The sequence below is a fragment of the Phyllostomus hastatus genome, unplaced genomic scaffold, assembly GCF_019186645.2.
Source record: "Phyllostomus hastatus isolate PE091 unplaced genomic scaffold, TTU_PhHast_1.1 phas_contig_86, whole genome shotgun sequence".
Classification (NCBI taxonomy): domain Eukaryota; kingdom Metazoa; phylum Chordata; class Mammalia; order Chiroptera; family Phyllostomidae; genus Phyllostomus; species Phyllostomus hastatus.
Genome location: NW_025333977.1, coordinates 80,095,039 through 80,115,336, shown reverse-complemented (window position 1 = coordinate 80,115,336; position 20,298 = coordinate 80,095,039). Strand labels below are relative to the sequence as shown.

General features: G+C 38.1%; 1 protein-coding gene and 1 non-coding gene across 3 annotated transcripts; both read right to left on the bottom strand.

Annotated features, from left to right (window-relative positions):
- Window positions 1-6,052: 6,052 nt before the first annotated feature.
- ABHD10 (abhydrolase domain containing 10, depalmitoylase) lies at window positions 6,053-18,705 on the bottom strand. Of its 2 annotated transcripts, none has more exons than XM_045850730.1 (5): window positions 18,555-18,705; window positions 16,505-16,532; window positions 10,970-11,081; window positions 10,454-10,591; window positions 6,053-7,209 (listed from the first exon to the last, which is right to left on the bottom strand). In XM_045850730.1, exons 1-5 carry the CDS (start codon window positions 18,694-18,696, stop codon window positions 6,865-6,867), a joined length of 765 nt encoding a protein of 254 aa, XP_045706686.1. In that variant the 5' UTR covers window positions 18,697-18,705; the 3' UTR covers window positions 6,053-6,864. The 2 variants fall into 2 exon arrangements, with proteins under 2 accessions (XP_045706686.1, XP_045706685.1); XM_045850729.1 differs by lacking the exon at window positions 16,505-16,532 and adding an exon at window positions 16,115-16,298.
- On the bottom strand, window positions 15,563-15,727 carry LOC123827654. The gene has a single exon (XR_006787307.1). It is a non-coding gene; the product is annotated as a U1 spliceosomal RNA (small nuclear RNA).
- Window positions 18,706-20,298: the final 1,593 nt, after the last annotated feature.

Here is a 20,298-nt window from a genome sequence, read left to right as displayed (position 1 = left end):
CCATCTGTCAGGAGTTGCCAAGCCACTTCCCCCCTGCCCTGAGGGAACAGCTGTCTGGCAGGACAGGACAGGAGGGACTGAGAGCTGCAACCATTAACTTATTCTGCTGCCAGCCAGATTTCATCTGGAAACTTCCATCCTGGTGGGAAACTCATGCCTCAGTTTGACTTATTCAAGGAATGTAGCTTTTTAATGCTGTTTTTAATAGAGAGGCAGTGAAAGTATGTTTCATAAATTAAAAAGAGCTCAATATGCTAAGAACTCTTGGAATAAAAGATTTGGATACAGTGTAAAGGTTTTGTTTATTTTAATTAAGGAACGGTAAAGGACAACTGATATACTGTCAATGGTAACTGAGTATTTGATATTAGCAAACAAGACCTCAGGAGAAATCAGATTTATGTTGACCTGAAGTTTTTATAACACAGGGTTTGGCTGTTTGTCTTCTGAGACTGAGGGTGAGGACTGAGTCTTACTGGTTTTGTCTGTCTCTGGGTACTTACCGTGAAACACTAAAAACCTGTTTGTTCTCTGGTTCATTCAGCAAACAGTTTTTGAGCACTTAACTGTGTGTCAAGGACTGTGCTCCAAAGGAACAAAGTATGATTCTTGCCTCTGAAACAATTTATCAATTGTTTCAAAAAGGCAATTCTAGAACATGGCATGGTGATCTTTGTTTCTGTGGGAAATTGATTAGGAACTATGCAGGAAATGACTCCTCAAATAATACAAGTATTAAGAAAAATCTACTGCCATCTGGAGCCTGGACTAGTGAAAATATAATTACTTAGTACACATGTGGGCGGTGTGTCTGAGAAAAGACTTAGTGGTCAATAGTGGAAGGCCTAGGAGAGGGGACTCTCAAGAATAAAGGGTTGTGGGAAAATCAGGAGCCTTCAAGAGAACAGCCAGCTTAGAAAACAGCACAAGAAGGGCTGACTCATGCATGTCTGGATGCTGCATGGAACCCTCAGCTGAAGAAGCTCTACAGACAACAGAGCTGTCTCGAGAGACTTGGAGCTTAGAGAAAGGGCAGGAAAATTGTCAGCAGAATCTTAAAAGTCACTGAGTTGCATCATGGGTGGCAGCGACAAGGTCAATTCCAACCTGAGACCAAGGAGAGGGAGGCCCAGACAGAAGGTATGTCACTTTCTCTGTGGCTGGAATTGCTCTAAGGAAGACATTGGCTTCTTAATAAAGATAGGAACAATTTTAAAATATATACATTTGCCCTCTCCTTATATATTTTTTCACACTCTGCTTTGCAGATCTCTTGTACCCAAAAATTTATCCCCACTGTAACAAAATAACTGGGCAATTTAAGTGAGTGCTTGAGCTCAAAGTTCTGGAAGGAGTACAGTGGCAAAGAGCAGGGCAGTCTTTGCCATTAAGGAATAGGTTAGACGTGTTCACAAATCCACAAAAAGTCTTTAAAGAACAAAGCGTAACCCATCCCCTGGAGGAGTGACCATGGAAATTGGCTCAGCCCTGTATTTACTGAGTGCCTACTAGTATTATCACAGTTCAGCAATGTTTTTAAGGGCCTACATAACTGAGTGTTGTTTTTTATTTTTAATGAATAAGACATGGCAACATGGTTTAGTAACAAAGTTAAACTTGTAAACAATAAATGTCAGGCTGGTATCATGCTAAAACCATGCACCAGGTACAAAGGTACAACTATACCTAGAGGAAGGGGGTAGGGGCTAGGAAGAGGTCTACAAATAAGATGACTTTAAGTCTTAAAAGATGAGCACGTTCACCATGTTAGTGGACCAAGGTATTTGCCAGGTGGACGGGTGAGGTAAGGGGGATAGGAAATGTTTGTGGCAAAGGCAGCTTGTTTAGGGTGAAAGTGTTCTAATATCAGCAAGGTGTAGGGTTACAGAGGAGAGACACACAGTAAGAAAAATTAGGCCAGAATGTCAGTCAGCCTCCAAATCACAAAGTGGTGTGGTCGCAAGTGCCCATGGTTAAATTGTCAGCAATTTTGAGAGCCAGTTGTTAAATTCAGCCATTATAAGGAATTAAATTGTGTAAACTTATACTTAAATAAATTATATTACAAACCAAAATCAGAAACTCAAAACAGATCACTTTCTAATGTATTTTGCTACATTTTAATATTACCTATGGTTTTTGAGGATATTTATGTTTATTGTCTGTATATAGTTGTTGAAGAAAGAATGTCCAGCCTAAGAAAAAGTCTTATAAGAGTTAATTAAACCCAACTGACAAAAATTACCAGGAGGCAAAATCTCAGCGGACTGAGAAAGTGGTCTGGAGAACAGCAGTTTTGCAGCTTGTTTGGTACATTATAATCAAAGGAGAAAACAGGGAGGGCTCCACGAAACCCACTGGTGGTAGATTAGGAAGGTGGGAGAAAGCAAAGCAGGGAAATCTGGGTCTGGAAAAGAGTGTAACTCTGATATTTCAAAGGCATGTCATCCTAGATGCACAAAGACAATAGACAATTTCAAAGGTCAAGATTGACTTTCGTCAAGGAAGCTACAGGCGTAGGACATGTCTATCCCCCAAGCCCCACTTTCAGTTAGGAATTTTTATGTTCAGACCACTCTGTCTCTGAGTTTGTGAGGCCCATCACACAGGCTTCCCGAGCTTGTTAGGTTTAGTCCACATAATGTATATCCTGTGTAATGACATGCTACTGGCCACTTCTTCCCAGCCTCCTCATATTCAGTGACGTCCCAGTGGTAGCTTGAAGAGTATTTATGCCTTGGATGTTGGTTGGTAAACTTGGTGAATCAGGGTTTCCTCCCTCCCTGGAAATCTAGACTTATGTATCATGGAAAAGATTATTTTTTTCCATAGGGAAAGAGAACCATGAGTTCTGATTTGGGTGAAGGAAAGGAAGAAGGTCAGATGAGTCATAGTGTGACCTGTATACAGGGGTAATGGTGGTACCATTTATTGTAAAGGGACTCATGGTGAAGGAGGTGCATTAAGGGGGAAGGATAGCAAAGCTTGTCCTGACTGCATTTGGGAGGCCCAGGATTCATCCCATTTGTTAGGCAGTGATTTTATGTACTTGGGACTCCAGAGAAAAGTCTGGGATGCAGGAATGTACTTGAATCATCTGCATGCATGTAGCTCTTAAAACCCAGAACATGGGTGTGTTCACTTGACATGCGTAAGTAAGTACCATGGTCAGAACGGAAAGGAAATATTGACATTACATGGTGGGTAGGGAGGAAAAGCCAGCAAAAGGGGTCGATGTAGCATGGTCAGAGGCACCCGGGGGTAAACGACATCAAAGCCTCTGCAGAAGGAGGCTGGCATATGACCTGAGCATCTTGAAGTAGTAAGTTCTATCAAAAAGTTATGAACAGAATGCTTGCTTTTTATGAGAGAGCACAGAGGACCCACCAATGAACTTTTTTGAAAAGAGAGAGGAGGAGGAAGTCAGGAAAGACTTCACTGAGCAGCTGATATTTGAGCTTCTTTTCAGTAAAAGAAAGTGTATCTGTCAGCAGCACCCTGGAAGCCCAAGAAAAGAAAGAGCCCAATTGAGAGTCATTTCCACTGTGGACACATTTGGTTAAAAAACACTGCCTGCCTTTTTCTAGGTATATTCTCTAAACATAGCCAATGATCACAGGTTTTCATCAAACAGAGTTATAAACACGATTATGTTCTAAACTAAGAAGTTACTGTAGATTTGTATTTCAAGGGGATGTAAAAACTGTTTATCCAAATTCCATCTACCTTCCTCCAGAAAATAAAAATTATTTAGTTTTTTCTTCTGTAAGCAGTCCCAAATTTAATGGGTATTTGACATGTTCCTTTTTGGCACTACCCTGGAAATGGTTATGTGGTGGGTAATGTTCTCTATCTCCACCCTTCACAAAACTCAGCCTTACATCTAAAGCCTTTTTCCTCCTCTCCTCCACACAGGCCTTTCCATTGGCTCCTCGGACAACAGCACACTGTTTAGATTTGTCTGCAAATGCCTCTGAGCCCAGCAGATACAGCAAAAGCAAGTACAGTATATTATGTGGCCTTCCTTAGCCTTTTTCCCACTGGCACTTGCCTGATCCATTTCCACTGCACATGTGGAGACTGTTTAGAGGGGTCACGTCACTTTTAAACAAGTTCCACAGGGTAAGGCACTCAGAGGCTGCTGGCTGTTCCACATTCTCCATGTCACTGAACATAGGGGACTGAGTGGTTTTAGAAAAACAAACAAAAATCTTTGGGGAAAAATGAACACTGCAGTAATTAATAATGTACTAGAACACACTAAATCTCACTGATTCAAATTCATGAGGAATTTGTGATGCTACCTTCTACAAAGCTAAATTTTAAAACAACTTTTTCTATCTTTAGAGTGAAGATTTTCCCCTCCTCCCCTTCTCTCAGAGCATTCGAAAGGATACCACACAACACTCTGATTTGAGGTCATGAGTTAAGAAGGTCCAATCCAGGTCAGCTTTAGAAGCCCAATGTACTTTGCCTTCACTTTTCTTTCTAAACCCCGATGGCCTGTGTTTATCAGTTTCACACTGGACTGTGCTCTGCACATAGTAAAAGTGAAAAGGCAGTAACTCCTATGTGTCATTGTGTTGTGCTTAGTTAATTCTTATGATTTATTAGACGGGTTTATGTTGCTATTTTACAGATGAGGGAACCTCAGGAAGGGTAAGTATATTGCTGTCACAGGGCTAGTAAGTGGTGAGCCAGGCCTTAAGCATAAGCTCTATAGTCTGTCCTTAACCGTTATGCTATACTCCCTCTGCAGATATACTAGGAATGTGAGTTCATATTGATTACACTTTATTACAGCTATATTTAACCCTAGAAAACACTCGTGGGCAAGCACCCTTCCCCTTTAATCATTGTAATCCTCATGCCTAGCAGTGGCTGGGAAGAGAAGACCCTGGAATAGCTTCTCTGTCATCCACCATCAATTCCCTGCAGTACCAAGGACTGTGGCACACACACAGTTCATGTATTTTTATTTGTAAGTAATTTGTTTGGTATAAAGGAGATCATAGAGTATAGTTTTATTGCCTTGTGGGCATTAACCTGTTTTGTATGTGTCAGGCATCCCCAAGACCACCCTCAGGCTTGATCTGTCAGCACTCACAGAATGCACTGTCCTACTCATAGCTGTAATTTACTACAGTGAAAGGATACAAGCCAAGTCCACACAGGGAAAAAGAACTGGGGTGAAATCTGGAAAAAACAGGCAAAAGTTCTGAAGAATTCTCTCCCAGTGGAGTCACACAGGATGAGCTTAATCCCAGCAGTGTTGAGACAGCGCATGGGAAATGCTGTCTGCCCGGGAAACTTGTTCAGACTCGGTGCCAGAGTTTTCCTTGGGAGCTGGTCACTCAGGCAGCCTCTGCCAGGCACCTACCAAAATTCCAGACTCCCAGAAAGCAGGTGTTCAGCATAAACCACATTGTTTGTACAGACAATTTGCACAGTGAGCCGCTTTTATCAATGGTGGGAACCCTCCTAAAATTCAAGTTCCCCAATGCCAGCCAAGGGCCAATCTTGTAAGCAGGTCTCCAAGGATAAGTGGTCAGGCTCGGTTAACTCTTTGGCACAAGAGGTTTTTTCCCAACATTATTTCTCAGTGTTGTCAAGTGAAGTGTTACTTTGACAGACACAACCCAAGCAAGCTAAATAAAGTGCAACCAAACTTAAAAGCTAAAAAACACCAACTCAATAATACCAAGATTGACTATTGCAGTTATTTTAAAAAGAAAAACCTTTATATTTATATTTCCTATTTTCTTACTATATTCGCACTTCTGAAAACTCTAATTTAGATGGCTACCATTTGGCTATTTAAACTTAAGGCACATATTAATAAAAGAGAAATGTTTCTGCAGGTAGGCAAGTAATATATAAAGATTAATTCCCTCTTTAGAACATGAAACTACATCATTAAGATGAAATTCCCCCATTTAAATACATATAAGCCAAAATTTAGAATATATTCCCTTTATAGCACTGTAATTTTGAGCCTTTATAAAAATAACCTTAGATTTAAGCTCAAAGAGAATATGAAGAATATATAAAGTACTATCTTTATTTTTCAAACTTTATTATGCTTCAGACATTTCCTTAATCACTTCAGATTTATTTTCCCATATTTTGTGAACTGCATTTTACAATCAGAATTTTACAAATTTCTACATATAATGATACCAAACAAAATACAAAAATTTTAAGCTTTATTAATAGTTCTAAAAAGAACACAATTAAAAGCTGGCAGTTAACTAAAGCACTAGAAGTTAAACATCTCTTGAATAAAAAAAATAGGAAACATATTAATGAAAAAAAGGAATCAGGGACTGAAGGAAGAGGAGGACGTTCCAATTCTTCAGCAGCTGGTACAGCCGACCTTCTGTAGCTACGAGTTCCCTATTCTTGGATTCAACTAACCACAGGTCACAAATGCTTAAAGGAAAAAAGAAAAAAAGGACTCCAAAATGTTGACCCTTAAACAATACTGCATAACAACTATTTACATAGCATTTACATTATTTTAGGTATTATAAATAATCCAGAGGTGATTTAAAGCATACAGGAGTATGTGTGTAGGTTATATGCACATACTATGCCATTTTCTATAACAGATGTGAGCATCTTCAAATCCTGGTATCCAAGAGCTGGGGGTGTCCTGGAACCAATCCCTGGAACATACAAGATAACTGTATTTTCTTCACAATTTGTATCACTTATGTGCAAAGACATCATTAAATAAAACCTCATGTGATATTTCCAAAATAGTGGTAAGTGGAAAAAACCTTCTAAGTGTCAGGGTCTTTCACGTGCTATCTCTCCCTCAATCTCTGGGTCCACTGGTTACATACAACTAATGATGGGATTCTAGTTAACTACAGTTGAAAGCTTGTCGATTAAGTCATCAATACTGTAAACAAGAAGTTGAATGTCTGCTTTTTCCTTCATGCGGTGATCACTGTGTTTTCGAAGAATGACGTCTACATCTGTGCTGACTACTCGGTCAGCAACCTGAATGGACGTATGCCACGGAACCACGTCGTCCTCCATGCCGTGCAGCAACCTCAGAGGACAGTTCACAGGAATGGGGCTATGTAAAAGGCAGTGGTGTTCAGCTTCTTTAATGAAGCTGTACTGCATATGGTAAACCCCCTCTTTATTGTATTTTGATGGCATGCTCCAGACACCTTTCATCTCTATTTCCTTTTTTACCTATTGGGAAAAAGTAGGAAAATAAAAGTATTTATTAAACATTAATACATGCAATAATATTAAACAATCTAAGAATTTAAAGAGTAAAATAAATACAATAAATATACATATATATTTAGGCATTTTAATGTATTTCTAATTCCAAAAAGATTTGATTCAGTGAAACTGAATGGCTGAAATCAACTGATTTCAGTAAAAAATCCATACATCTGAAAGTATACTTTGAAATATCTGTCTCAAATGATTTGAAATTAATGAAATTTAAAAAACTATAAAATGTATGAATCTATATTTAAAGCAAAAATGATACTAGGGTATCTTCAAAGTACTTGATTACTCCTGAACTCTTAATTTCAGTAATTAGAATTTTGTTTCAGTGGTTATTTGATCAAGTAGAAATTATGCTAAGTATTGAGACACAACAACAGTTGAGTTTTAAGTATCCTTGCCCAAATAGCTATTACCTGCCCCTGAATTAATATTGTTCATATGAAGAACAAACTTTACAGAATCTTTAAAAAAAGGGGGGGCTCAGAAATAGCAAAGACAGGATTAATCAAAGAAAATGTACAATAGGCATAAATTCTACTCCAAGGAGAAACTGTGTCACAGTAATGTGGTTGAGAAGCTTGGATTCCAAACAGCTGTACCGCCGTCTGACGCCCTCTGGTGTCCAATAAAGGAGACAATGATTACAGCCAGTTAAGAGGCACATTGAGCTCCTACACAATGAGAAGTGCTGGTATTAACAAAACATCCCTTCTTCTGCTTCCTGGACACTGTTAGGCTAGCTGTTTGGGTGGAGAAGAAAAGACAGTGGTCCCTGTGTCCCTGCTCTTCCCTTACACATGCTTTTAAGTTAACAAGGCCCCACATGTTTCTGTTAACTGTTTCCTGGTCTAATTTAGGATTGGCCAAGATATGCTCTGATTTTCAGAGTATAAATCTTCTCAATCACTCAGGGAGTATCTACTATATCCCCTCTTTGAGCATGGTGAACACATGCTGGTAAATAGAAATGTACTGCAGATCTCATTTGTCAATAACCAAAGGAGAAAAAAAAAAAAAACCCTGTTAAATCAAATCCTTTACAATCTGCCATATTCTTGAAATAATTTCTTACCATGAGAAGCACTATATTAGTAAGTTACAGCAGGGGTCCCCAACCTCCAGGCTGTGGACCTGTACGTGTCCATGGCCTGTTAGGAACCACGCCACATGGCCGGAGGTGAGCTTGAATGTATGCGCTTGAATCCCCCCACCCAGCCCCCATCCCGTCCCTGGAAAAATTATCTTCCACAAAACCAGTCCCTGGTGCCAAAAACGTTGGGGACCACTGAGTTAAAGGATGGAGTGAAGAGGTCCAAGGTTTATATACAGAAAGGTACAATGGTAGGAAAATTTAGCAGCATCAGGGTACTGAGCAACTATGAGGAACCACCAAGAAAGTGGCGGGGAGGGGGGGAGAAGGTAAGTGCAAGGAAAACCAGCCTCACAATTTCATCCCTGATAGGAAATCTTAACGACCCTGGATATGCAGACAATGGTGCCATTTCTCAAGGAGCTAGGAAGAACAATGTAAGCTAAGAATTAACATACAGCAGATAATATGTGGCACTGGATTTAAAGCAGAACTTGAGACAAAGGTAAATGACATTCTATGACAACACTTTTTTTTCCTTTTTCTTCTTTTTTACTTTTCTCTTCCTGCTCCTTTACTCTCTAGGGGAGTGGTTCTCAAACTTCACCAGAGGGACTTATTAAAGGCCCCTCCCAGTCTCTGATTTAGATCTTGTGTGAAGCTCAAGAATAGGCCTTTTGATTTTTACTGAATTAAATTTAATGTGGTGATACTGATTAATACTCTATATAAGTTTCAAGTATACAATTCTGTAATACATCACCTGTATATTGCACTGTATGCTCACTACTCAAAGTCTAGCCTCCTTCTGTCACCATATATTTGTTGCCCTTTACTCTCTTCATCCTCCCTCCCCCTGTTCTTTTGGTAACCATTACACTGTTGTCTGTGCCTGAGCTTGTTAACTTTGTTGCTTTCTGTTTTCTATGTATACCCCACATATGAGTGAAATCACACGGCACCCCTATATTCACTGTTCATTGCAGCATTATTCACAGCAGCCAAGACATGGAAACAACCTAAGTGTCCTTCAAGGGAAGACTGGATAAAGATGTGGTACATATATGCAATGGAACACTACTCAGCCATAAGAAAAGATAAAATACTGCCATTTGCAACATGAATGAACTTTCAGAATATCATGCTAAGTGAAATATTAATAAATTCAAATGAAAAAGGACAAGAACCATTAACAAGCTGTTGATACTGCTGCTGTAGGCCTGAGCACCATGCTTTGTTAAGTCCCTGCTCTACACTGCTTTCCTTTCCTTACTTTTCTCCACCACAGGCCTGCCAGGATCTTAGTCCCACAGTTAAAACTGAGATCCCTAAGAAAAGATGCCCAAGGAAGACACAATGATTGTAATAAATAAATAAATGCACACAAAAATAAACAACTATTACTCACTACTTCTTCATCCTTGCAGGCAACTGAACTGCTTAAACATATTATCCAATAAGAAAGTATAATAAATTACCTTCCCAGTTATTTCAGAAACCTCATTTCTACCATAATTTGCTGAAGACCATGCTAATAATATAAAGCACTTTTTTAAAGGTGAGAATTTGAAGTAAAAAAAGAATGTCAACTAAGTGTCTAAGCCAGAAATGGCACGTCTCAGCTCCTGTGAGCTGATCCTGATGGACTGACAGTGCACACTTGGAGAGCTCTGCTGAGAGGATCAGAGGCTAAAAACAGTTTCAAAATTGATGAGTCAAGTTTAATACGGTCATAAGAAAAGGTGCTATTTCCCACATGCCATAAAATAAGAAGAGGTATAAGAAGAGATCATGATGTATGATCCAAATAAGTAAATATGATTAATAAAGCAAATGTTGCTTAAAAAAGAAAAGAAAAAGAAACAAAGTGTTATTTCATTAATATGGCTCAAATATTTGCCAGAATGAGTTGAAGGGACTGAAGAAAATGAAATCTTAAACAAGAGAATAGTAAAGAAAGCAAAGAAATCTTATATAAAAAAGCAGCTAAGACAAAAGATGGGTCAATATAAGTCAAAGGAAAGATGGCACATGAGCAAATACTCAAAGAAAGAGGAAGCAAGACAATGTAGGAGGTATACACCGAGGTTGTCTGTGACTTACCTCAACAGGAAGCTGATTAAACTTTGTCACCAGGCCATCCACAGCTGCGGCCACACCAATAAGAGCCACAACCTTTTGTGGCCGTGCGATTGCAGCATGAAGCATAAGCCACCCACCAAGGCTAGATCCAACTAGTATCTAAAAATAAAAAACATGTATAGTTTTAAGGAGGAATTTCTTTTTTTCCCCCATAAGTGGAGTAATTTCATAGAATATATGTACTTTTTTTCTTTTATACCCTTTGGCTCCCAGATTTTAATATTTGGCACAAAGTAGAATTAAAATTATGTTTACTTCTTATTAAAGTATTCAGTCTACAATAAAGAATTATAAAATTAAAATAAAATCTGTAAAATGAGTAAAATGATACTTCCATTTTATGAGAAAGTAAAAATGATAGAAAATTTTAAATCAAATATCAAAATTTGTTAAACATTTAAATCAATTTTCATATCTAAAGAGCAAAAATATCATGAGGTTATCAACAATTACATCATACTTAACAAAAACAGTCACCTGTGGTCCTTCAGCTAATTCATCAATTATAGAAAGAACATCTTTTCTCCATCTTCCCACTGTACATTCTTGTAAGTTACCATCTGAATTCCCAACTCCTGAGTAATCAAACCTGAAAAATGGGAAAATACAAATCTATATCTAGATATCTATGTATTTGCTTCTCTGATTTTTAAGGAATATAGCACATACATCATTATACAATAATATATATTTCGGCAAATCCTATTGGTATAACCGTCAAATACCTCCCAGGGCCACCCAATTTCTGATCTCCACTGAGAGCAGCCTGGTCCATGTCACTATCCTCTCTTGACCAGACTGAGATTCTCCCTTTCCAATTTTCACTCTCACAGGTTATTCCCCACATTGTAGTCAGTGATCCTCTGAAGGCAAAAATCATGTCTTACACAAACCATCCAAAGGCTTTCCATAATCTTTAAATAAATAAAATCTAGAGTTCTTAACACAGTCTGGCCCCTCTCCTTCCTCACTGCTCTCACTCCCTCCCAACCACATTCTCACTTTCCTTCTTGAGTTCATGGAAAACACCACTCATGTTCCTGCACGGGATTTTTACATCAGCCTTTCTCTCCACATGGAATACTCTACCTCCAGATATCTACTCAGACCGTTCCCTCGCTTGATTAAGGTCTTTGTTCCATCCTTAGAGAAGTCTTCTCTGACCATACAATCTAAAATTGTGCTTCTTTCATCATTCTCCATTTCCTTACCCTGCTTTATTTCCTTCACAGAAAATAGTGCTAGTAGACATTATATATGACATTTGTTTGTTTATTTGTGATGTCTCCCACACAAGCATGGAAGCTCCATATGAGCACAGGCTCTGTTTTGCTCACCACTGCTTTCCCAGCGCTTAGATCAGCACCTCGCACTGGTAAATGCTTAGTACGTATCTACTGAATTAGTGGGTGGGAAAGAGATCAGATTCAAATTCATCATCACCAGTCCATCTACTTAGTTTGCTTCTCCTTCCAACTTCCTAGTTCTCCAGGCTCAAAGTGTGCCTGATCTGTGAATTCCATCTCTCCTCAAGGTCTCAAGTCAATACATCATGAAGTATCGATGCCACTCCAGTAGATTCCCATAAACCATAGTCATACTGAACTACTCCCAATTCCTAAATGCACCCATTCATAACTTTGAGCCTTTGCATGATGCCCCACTGCCTAGAAGACCTTCCTTTCCACCCAAATTCCTAGTCATATCACCTCCTTGGAGGAACTTTCTTTGACATAATGCCATATATTCCGTTTAGTACCAGTCACTTCCTTTTGTGTGTACTCAATTAACACTTTTCATATTGGGTGTTGTAATCAAGTTTTAAATATCTGTCTCTCCCTGACTGGAACGTCCGTTTGAGGGGCAGACTGTTTTACTCAAGCTTGTTTTTCCAGCATATAGAACACTGCCGGCCCTGGGCCATTCTCACTCACTCACATTTTCTCCTCACAGTCATTCCTTTCTCTGCCAGTTGGTAAACCAGTATCTTGGTGCAGGTCTCTGTCATCTTATCTTAAACCAGCCTATCACAGCAGCCTCCTAACTGTGCCTCTATGACTCTATTCTCTCTTCAAATAAATCCACTTTGTAACTGTCAGGTTTTTCCTAAAAGATGATTATCGAAATGGCATTAACTTCAATGGTTCCCAGTAACACACAGCATAGAAATTTAGTACTTTAGTATGTTTTTGACCATCAGTTGGTCATCTCTGACTGACCTTTATCATTTCATCAAAGGGAACTACTGCTTTAAACAAATTGATCAACTTTCTGTTCCTAAAACAGGCTCCATGTTTTCTGTCTCTGCTTCATTCGTCATACTACTTCCTTCACCTGAGTTATCTTCTCCTATAACCTTTATTACTAATATCCTCTCAGAGCTTAATACAATGAAACTTCTGTTGCTGGAAAGGCTGCCCAAATTGAAAAACAAATCTCTAACCAATGAAACTTACATAGAATTCATTTTTATCAGCTGCATTAAATTATTACATCCTGCTTTATAAGACAGTTTGTGTGCATATGTGTGTCTCATCATTCCTCTGAAACTATTAAGTTCTTGGGTGAAAAAATAAAAACATTATCTTATTTATCTTTGCATTCTCCACAGTGGTTAGGTATGTAAACGTCACTCGTCAAGTATTGCAATACATTCCAAATGACTAGGAATGAAAGGTAAAAGTAAAAAGAATTAGTTTATTCAAATTTAAAGCTTTCACATTTTTCTTATTCTTAAAATCTGAAGAAAAATAATAAAACCCTTGTATGTTTAGTATACATATAAAAGTATATATGTGATATATAGTGTACACTTATTTGAGTTATTTATAAGTGATGGAGGAAGAAAAAGAGATAAAAATTTTTTAGGTATATAGCGAAATGATTTTAGATCCTTAGGAAATAGTGTAGCAAAGCAACTGCAGAAGTCTAAACCACAGTTGTTATTTCCCCTCAGTCCAGGGTATGCAGGAGACAGACAAGGGAGAAGAGGAGAGAAGGGCACTAACTAGTCCTCTTTTCCCTTCCTTGATAGACATTCAGATACTTCTTGAACCTTTTACAGTTCCCTCTAAACATGCGGTAAAGATGAAAAATGTGCATAAAGGCCCTTGATAAAGGAAAGTATAACCACTGAGTGATACTAGCAGGTTACAAGTAAGAACACTAACCAAAAGACAAAGACAATTCAAACACATTTAACAGTTTTAGGACCTTTAAATACAGTAACCAAAGTCTGTCCTAGCAGCTTCAATACTCTAGGACATATTCCCAAACCTAGAATTAAACAGTCTATTAGAAATAATGATGACAGAATACCAGCCCTAAAACCACATGTTTCAGTCCTTAGCACTGACTCATTTTCTCTTCCATATGGTGACAATCGGATATTAAGAAAACGTTTTCATACAGCCATATGTACTACTTGTTGTATAATACACAAAATTAACCACTTCCTCATTCAAGATAAAAATTTTACGGACAAAAATCACAAAAAAGTAAACTGAGAAACTGGAATGTAAATAGAAGATAAAATCTCTCAAAACAGGTTAAATGCAATCAATAGTGATTAGATTGTAATGGAGTTTTGATAAAAGCAAAAAAAAGGAACTTGATCAAATAAAAATTTGCAGTGAAGGGCTATATTTTATAAAGGTTTATAAAGTTATACATAGGCTATATTTTAATACTGTACCACTTAGTAGTCAATATACATTATAATTTCATCATGAATACACCTTTAAAAGGACAATGTATTTCACATGTATCCAAAGTACAGAAAACCCACACGTCTTACAGAGAGACAGGCACTGGATATAGCTCTCATGGCCTCAATTAAATTCAAGAACTGGTAAAAAGGTGATTTCTTTATTCAAAATCTTTTAGGGACAAAAAGGGAGAATGATGGCAATATTTCTGTTATCACGTTTCACTCAGGCTACTCCCCTTCGTAGACAGCGCTTCCTTCTTGCCCTGATCCTAACTACTCTTCAGTGTTCCTTCATAAAGACTTTTTCATCCACTCCAATCCCGCTTTCTTTCCCTCACCTGATACAATTAAGTGTACTGCTCTTTTGCTGCTACCACATTTTGATGAATATTTTTGTTAAGCTTCTTGTCTATACTTTACCGTGTTTCCCCATCCCAACAAAAAAGTCCTTTGAGGACATGACCATGCTTTGTATTTGAGAGCACTCAGTATAGTGCTAGAAAGTCTACTTGCAGAAGATACCAGTCTTCCGAATCACAGTTAAGTCAGAACAGATGTGTAAGAGTTCTGAGCATGGAAACAATTCAGTTAATCTGATCAAAGGAGTAAGACTAAATCCATACAATTGACATAGTCTCTGCTAAAATATTAAACAGATTAAGTCTGCAAGTTTTTTATATTCATTATTTTATTTCTAAAACCTCTGTTTTCTAGGTCTATTTAGCAAAATGTTAGTGGAACTAACTACGCTTTTAGGCTCTCAGTGTTGGAAAAGAATTCAGAAATTACCTTAATCAACCACCTCTTTTTTCCATGATGAGAACAGGCCCAGTGTTTACAAACTGACTCATCCTGCCGCAGTTATTACTAGAATTGATTCCAGAACCCAAGTTTCTTGAATTCTAGACCAGTGCTCCTTTTATTAAACCATACTATTCTTGCAAATTAGGCACTAAATAAATGATTGTTATAGGTAAACAAACCTAATGACAACAATATGAACACGTTATTTTACTAAAATAATTATTAGCATATTATGAATTGTGAAATCAAGTTTTAGTTAAACAACACATACCCCTATTTATGCTTATACATACTCAGATTACAGGAGCAGGAACAAAGAGAAAACTCAGAAGAAATGTGAATTATACAGTACTAATTTTACAATACAGGACGTCCTCCAATGTTTTGTTCACAGTTGTTTCATTATAACATTGATGATATGTCATAGGAATTTAACTTTTTTATATCAATTAGTCTACAGTGAAATTGGTTTGATTATATATGTCAATTCACTTTAAGTTGCAGAACTTATCGATGATGTAAGGACTTACTATACTTTTAAATACATATTTTTTTTCCAAGGGAGAGTATGAACGCAGTACCCCACTACCACAAATTATGCAGTCAAGTTTCCCACATTTGGGGAAATCACAGGGGTCAGCACATCTGAAGTGCAATGCATAAGCCTTGCCATGGGAAAATCACCTTCGTGATCATGGTATCTCCTCTGCCAGGTCAAGCATAAAATACATATATTATTTAAATATATATTTTAAAAAGTAAGGTAATAAACAGTAGTCAAATAGAAGTCGTTAAGTCCCTAATGGAAAACCTCAATATAATTACAAGAGATTACAAAAAAGCCAACTAGTAGATTGGTTTGTCATCACATTGTTGTATCTAAAGATCTTAGCACTTTCTGCCAGCATCATATGGCACAAAGACATAAAAAAAGGTCTTTTAAAGGTTGTATTTACAAGCACTCTAAATCACAAGAAAGCTTACAGACCATTAAAACCCAATTAGTCTGTGAAAATGCTGGCATTTGCTTCAATTGGTCAGAGCAGAAGTAATTCTCTGCTGCCATGCTAAATGGTAGTAATATTTTCTCTATAATGTGTTATTCCTACCTTATATAGGCGTGACCTAGAGATTTGCAAAACTCCTCAATCGCCAATGCCTTTGTACCATTCATATTAGAAATATAGCCAGGGATGAAGATAATTCCTGGACTTTTGCCTTTTAGTTTCTTATAAGCCAGGTTTGGAAGATCTGGTCGACTAAGGAAAGAGATTGATGCCTTTTGTCTGCAAGCTAAACAAAGTACATAAAACATAAACCATAGTTTGCAAATACAGCTTTTGGAAAACTATATATATATATATATTTTCAATCTTAACTTTCTTGTTGAACTGATGTCAAATACTATTTCAACTTAACAGAAAAAAATAAGTAACAGACTTAGAGTATTAAAGTCACAAGTCTGTGCATATCCTTTAAAATCATTTCAAAATCAGTACCTTCTTTGAGCAAGGTCCATTCTTGATTCTTCCAAAATACACGATGAGGTGGAAATTTCAAGGCAACAAGACAGAGAGTCATCAAAAATGTTTTCCTATTGCTGCTATGGCATCTGTCCGAAATAGTATCAATCAACATTCAGATTTACTTACACTAACTTTAGCACTCTTGTGGAATTTTTGTCTTTTTTAATTTTTTACTGTTTGAGGAGTTTCACATCCTCTACTTTCTGGTGGGGAGAGGGAAAAACAAGCTTGGTATGCCCTTGGGGGAAATACTTCCAAAGGGGGAGAGGCTTTGCCCCCTTTACTATTGACTCCCTCTCCACCCACTAAATCATGGGTCATAGTCAATCATAATTCTCTGTCAGCTGAGGTGCATTCAAAGAACAGTTTCTTTACCAGTAACCTCAAAAAATGTACCATATCATAGTATTAATTCTGGAAAAAGATTTCTCATAAGACTCTGCAGTTACTGTGTTTTATTTGTTGGTCAGGGTTTCTGTGATTGGTACACACAGATATTAATGTAATTTAAGTCCAACAGCACAAATGGTAAACCTTACAAGGTTACACCATTTCATTGTTTTTAAGTTCTTTTCCTACTATAAAATCAGTATTTTATCTTCAAAAAATGTAGAAAGATATTTTTTAAATAACAACAAAAAAGTCACATATAAATATACCTCCTTCTCCAAAGAAATCGAGTTTGTGCATTTCCTTACAGTCTTTTTCCGGATCAACAAAACCTGTTATTTATATTATATGAAGCTCCCCTCCACTTTATTGGGGCAACAAAAACGTCTCAGTCTCTCCTATGTGAGTTGATAAAGTTTACCTCATTCTGGATTTAAGAAGTTGATTTTTAAAAAATTAAGTTTGAGACCTTAAAGCTATTTTATGCATAGTGAAATATTCCAAATTTAAAACTTTTAGCGAAAAACAGGGCTAATAGCCAGTTATGTTGGTTGGCAGATTATAAAAGCAAAAATCTTCATTTCCCATTTCTTTAGCTCAGCACTCAAAAATCCTTCCTACCCTCTTAATACTACTTCAAAACAGAATGTCTCCGTGAGACCATGATAATTTATTTCACCTTGGTAAATTGTAAGTGCACAGGTTAACACTCTATCTACAAATGCTCTTTGCACAATAAGGATGAGCTCAAAGCCTGGTGCCTAAGTGCTCAATGACTAAATAAATGGAAGAGGGTTATAGTCTTGAATTAAATGACATACTATACTCCGTTAGAGAAACATATATCACTTCTTTTGGTTGTCCACAATTAAATGTAAGTTAAACTGATTATATGTATTAAAAACTTTTTTTAACTCAAAACAAAGAGCATCTGCAACAATTCCCATTCTAAACAATCACGCATCTGAGTTGTCAAGTCGTGAACACAACACCGACAACTAAAAAGGCATAATTTACAAAGACAGACCATATGTATATGGGAGGGTGTGACTGGGGATGGGGTAGGAATGGGGAGGAACCAAACACAAGATAAAGAAAATATTCAAGGACTCGGACTCCGATTTTTGGTTTAAGTTCCAGTTTCCTTTGTCAAATAATGATTATGGTTTTCACTGAGCGGGAGCATCGAGAAAAACTAGACAAAACTAGAAATCAGGCTTGATCTTCATAAACTTTTACGAAGAAAATGTTCAAATTGTAAATCGCCTCAAGTCAAAGCCTTCCCCCCTCCACTTAAAACCTGCAAAGAAACAAAAGACAACTAAAAATGAAACGCATTACATGCACATGCTACTTTTTCCTATTTTGCGCAGAGAAAGCAGGCAGAGAGCAGGATCTTTAAACTAAAGAGCGTAAAGCTTTAGCAAGGGCTGGGGCTGTCCAGGGTGCCCCCGGGCCGCCCCAAACCTCTCTTCACAGCCTTCACCAGAATTATCGCAGACGCCTACAGCTAGGGTGCCGAGAATGGGGGAAGAATATTTTTAAATAGGGCGCCAAAAAGGCACAGGACCAGAACTGACGAAAGTGGGGTATTCGAAAGAACGCGTTCTACTCTCGCCTTTCAGACACTAACCTGGGAGCCACCGTGGCACCCCGTCGGACCTCCGTGCAAGTACCGCGCTGAGGCCTCGGTGGAAGCCGAAGGAGACTGCCGTCAAGCCCCACCTCCAACACAGAACCCCAGCACCCGCAGCCACCATTCCCACGCCAGCCATCTTCCCAGCGGCCCCTGCGCCCCACGCTGCCCTACCTTGACTCGCAAGGCTCACAGGAACCGGGGCTGCGCATGCGCCGCCGGCTGGACGACGGGATTTGCTCCAGCGCGCCGTGAAGAGTCGAGGCACCCTAAGGTGTGCGTGAGCAGAGCGTCGTCGCTCTCGTCAATCTTTAGCTTTTGAGCTTTTGGTTCCCCTGCAGTTTTTGCGCGTTACAGTCGTGAATGCATGCGTGCCCTTTCGGTAGACTACTTATTCCAAGGGGAGGTAGTGCAGGGCTGGAAGCGCGGAGAGGAACGTAATCAGGTTTCCTAGATTGGAAGCTTTCTCATCATCCCCAGGATATCGAGCAGTGGAAGCGCAAAATGCCAAGTTTGCTGCATTGGAAGTCACTTTCACTTTTAACCTGCACCAGAAATGCTTCCAGGACATGACTTTAAACCTACTTGTATGAATACCAAGAATAGAATGAAATAGTCATCGCTTCTTTGCCCCTTTTAACTTAGTTTTTCTAGCTCTTAGTCTCCCTGGCTACTGAATTATTCCGACCTCTGCCTCACGGTACACGCAAAAATAAGCCCCCGTAGATTTAAAAAAAAAAAAAATCTCAACGGAAGAATAAAGTCTAGAGAATTAAATACACTTAGGAGGGTATTTTATAGTCTTGGGGTAGAAGGAACTTGAATCTTAAGATTTGACACTCCAAATCATCAAGAATAAAAACGTTAGACTACATACAGATTTAAACATTCTGAATGGAGAAAAGTATCTCTATTCAAATACGTCTAGAAAAAATTCACTTTACATCACAGCAGAACATTATTCCATTTAGTCTGCCTCTAGAACTGATAAAAAAAATGTAATGCCAATAAAATTGGTCAATAGCGAGGAATAGGCAGTTCATATGCATAAACATGGTGTTCAATGTCACTAACTGAAAATTTAAAAATATAACATACCATTCCCCCCACCCATTGGATTGGCAAAATTAAAAACAGCAACTATTGGCAAGAATGCTGGGAAACTGGCACTTATCTATGGTTGGTAGGAATGTAACTTGCTAAACTCTTGTCAACTGACTACATTTTTACAATTTAAAATATGCATCACTTTTAATGCCCTTGATCCAGTGGCCGCACTTTGTGACTATGCTATGGAAAACAATATTAACACATAGGGTGTATATTATTACTACAGCAACATTTTTAGCAGCAAACTGAAGAAAAAAATGGAATGGCCAATAATAGAAAAATGGTTAAATAAATTATTGTACCAGCTCTGATAGCCTTCAATGTAATTCAGGAAAGTCTGAAGCATCAACAAGCAAGGACTTATCTAGTTTTTTACTACTTAGAAGTTACCGTTGTTAGTATACTTGGAGTAAAGCCACTTTTGCTGTGTTGGTCATAAATATTGGATAAGGGGTTGGGGTTAGAGGCAAAGGCAAAGGCTAATATGAATGAGCCTGTCTTTGGATTCCTGAGAACCTGTCCTTTTGGAACATACTGGAAAAGTTAGCTAAATAAAAACTGAATGGGTATCTTTCTTGAGAGGTGTAAGACCAGAAACAGATGGCAAGGACAGCCAATTTCAGGACATACT

Excerpts from the sequence above, each read along its gene's own strand:
- ABHD10 (XM_045850729.1), bottom strand. The coding sequence starts at position 18,696 with ATGGCTGGCGTGGGAATGGTGGCTGCGGGTGCTGGGGTTCTGTGTTGG. Across the intron at positions 16,299-18,554 it reads GGTGCCACGGTGGCTCCCAG|CTTGCAGACAAAAGGCATCA; the intron begins GTTAGTGTCTGA and ends TACTTTGTTTAG. Across the intron at positions 7,210-10,453 it reads TTAATCAGCTTCCTGTTGAG|GTAAAAAAGGAAATAGAGAT; the intron begins GTAAGTCACAGA and ends TTTTCCCAATAG.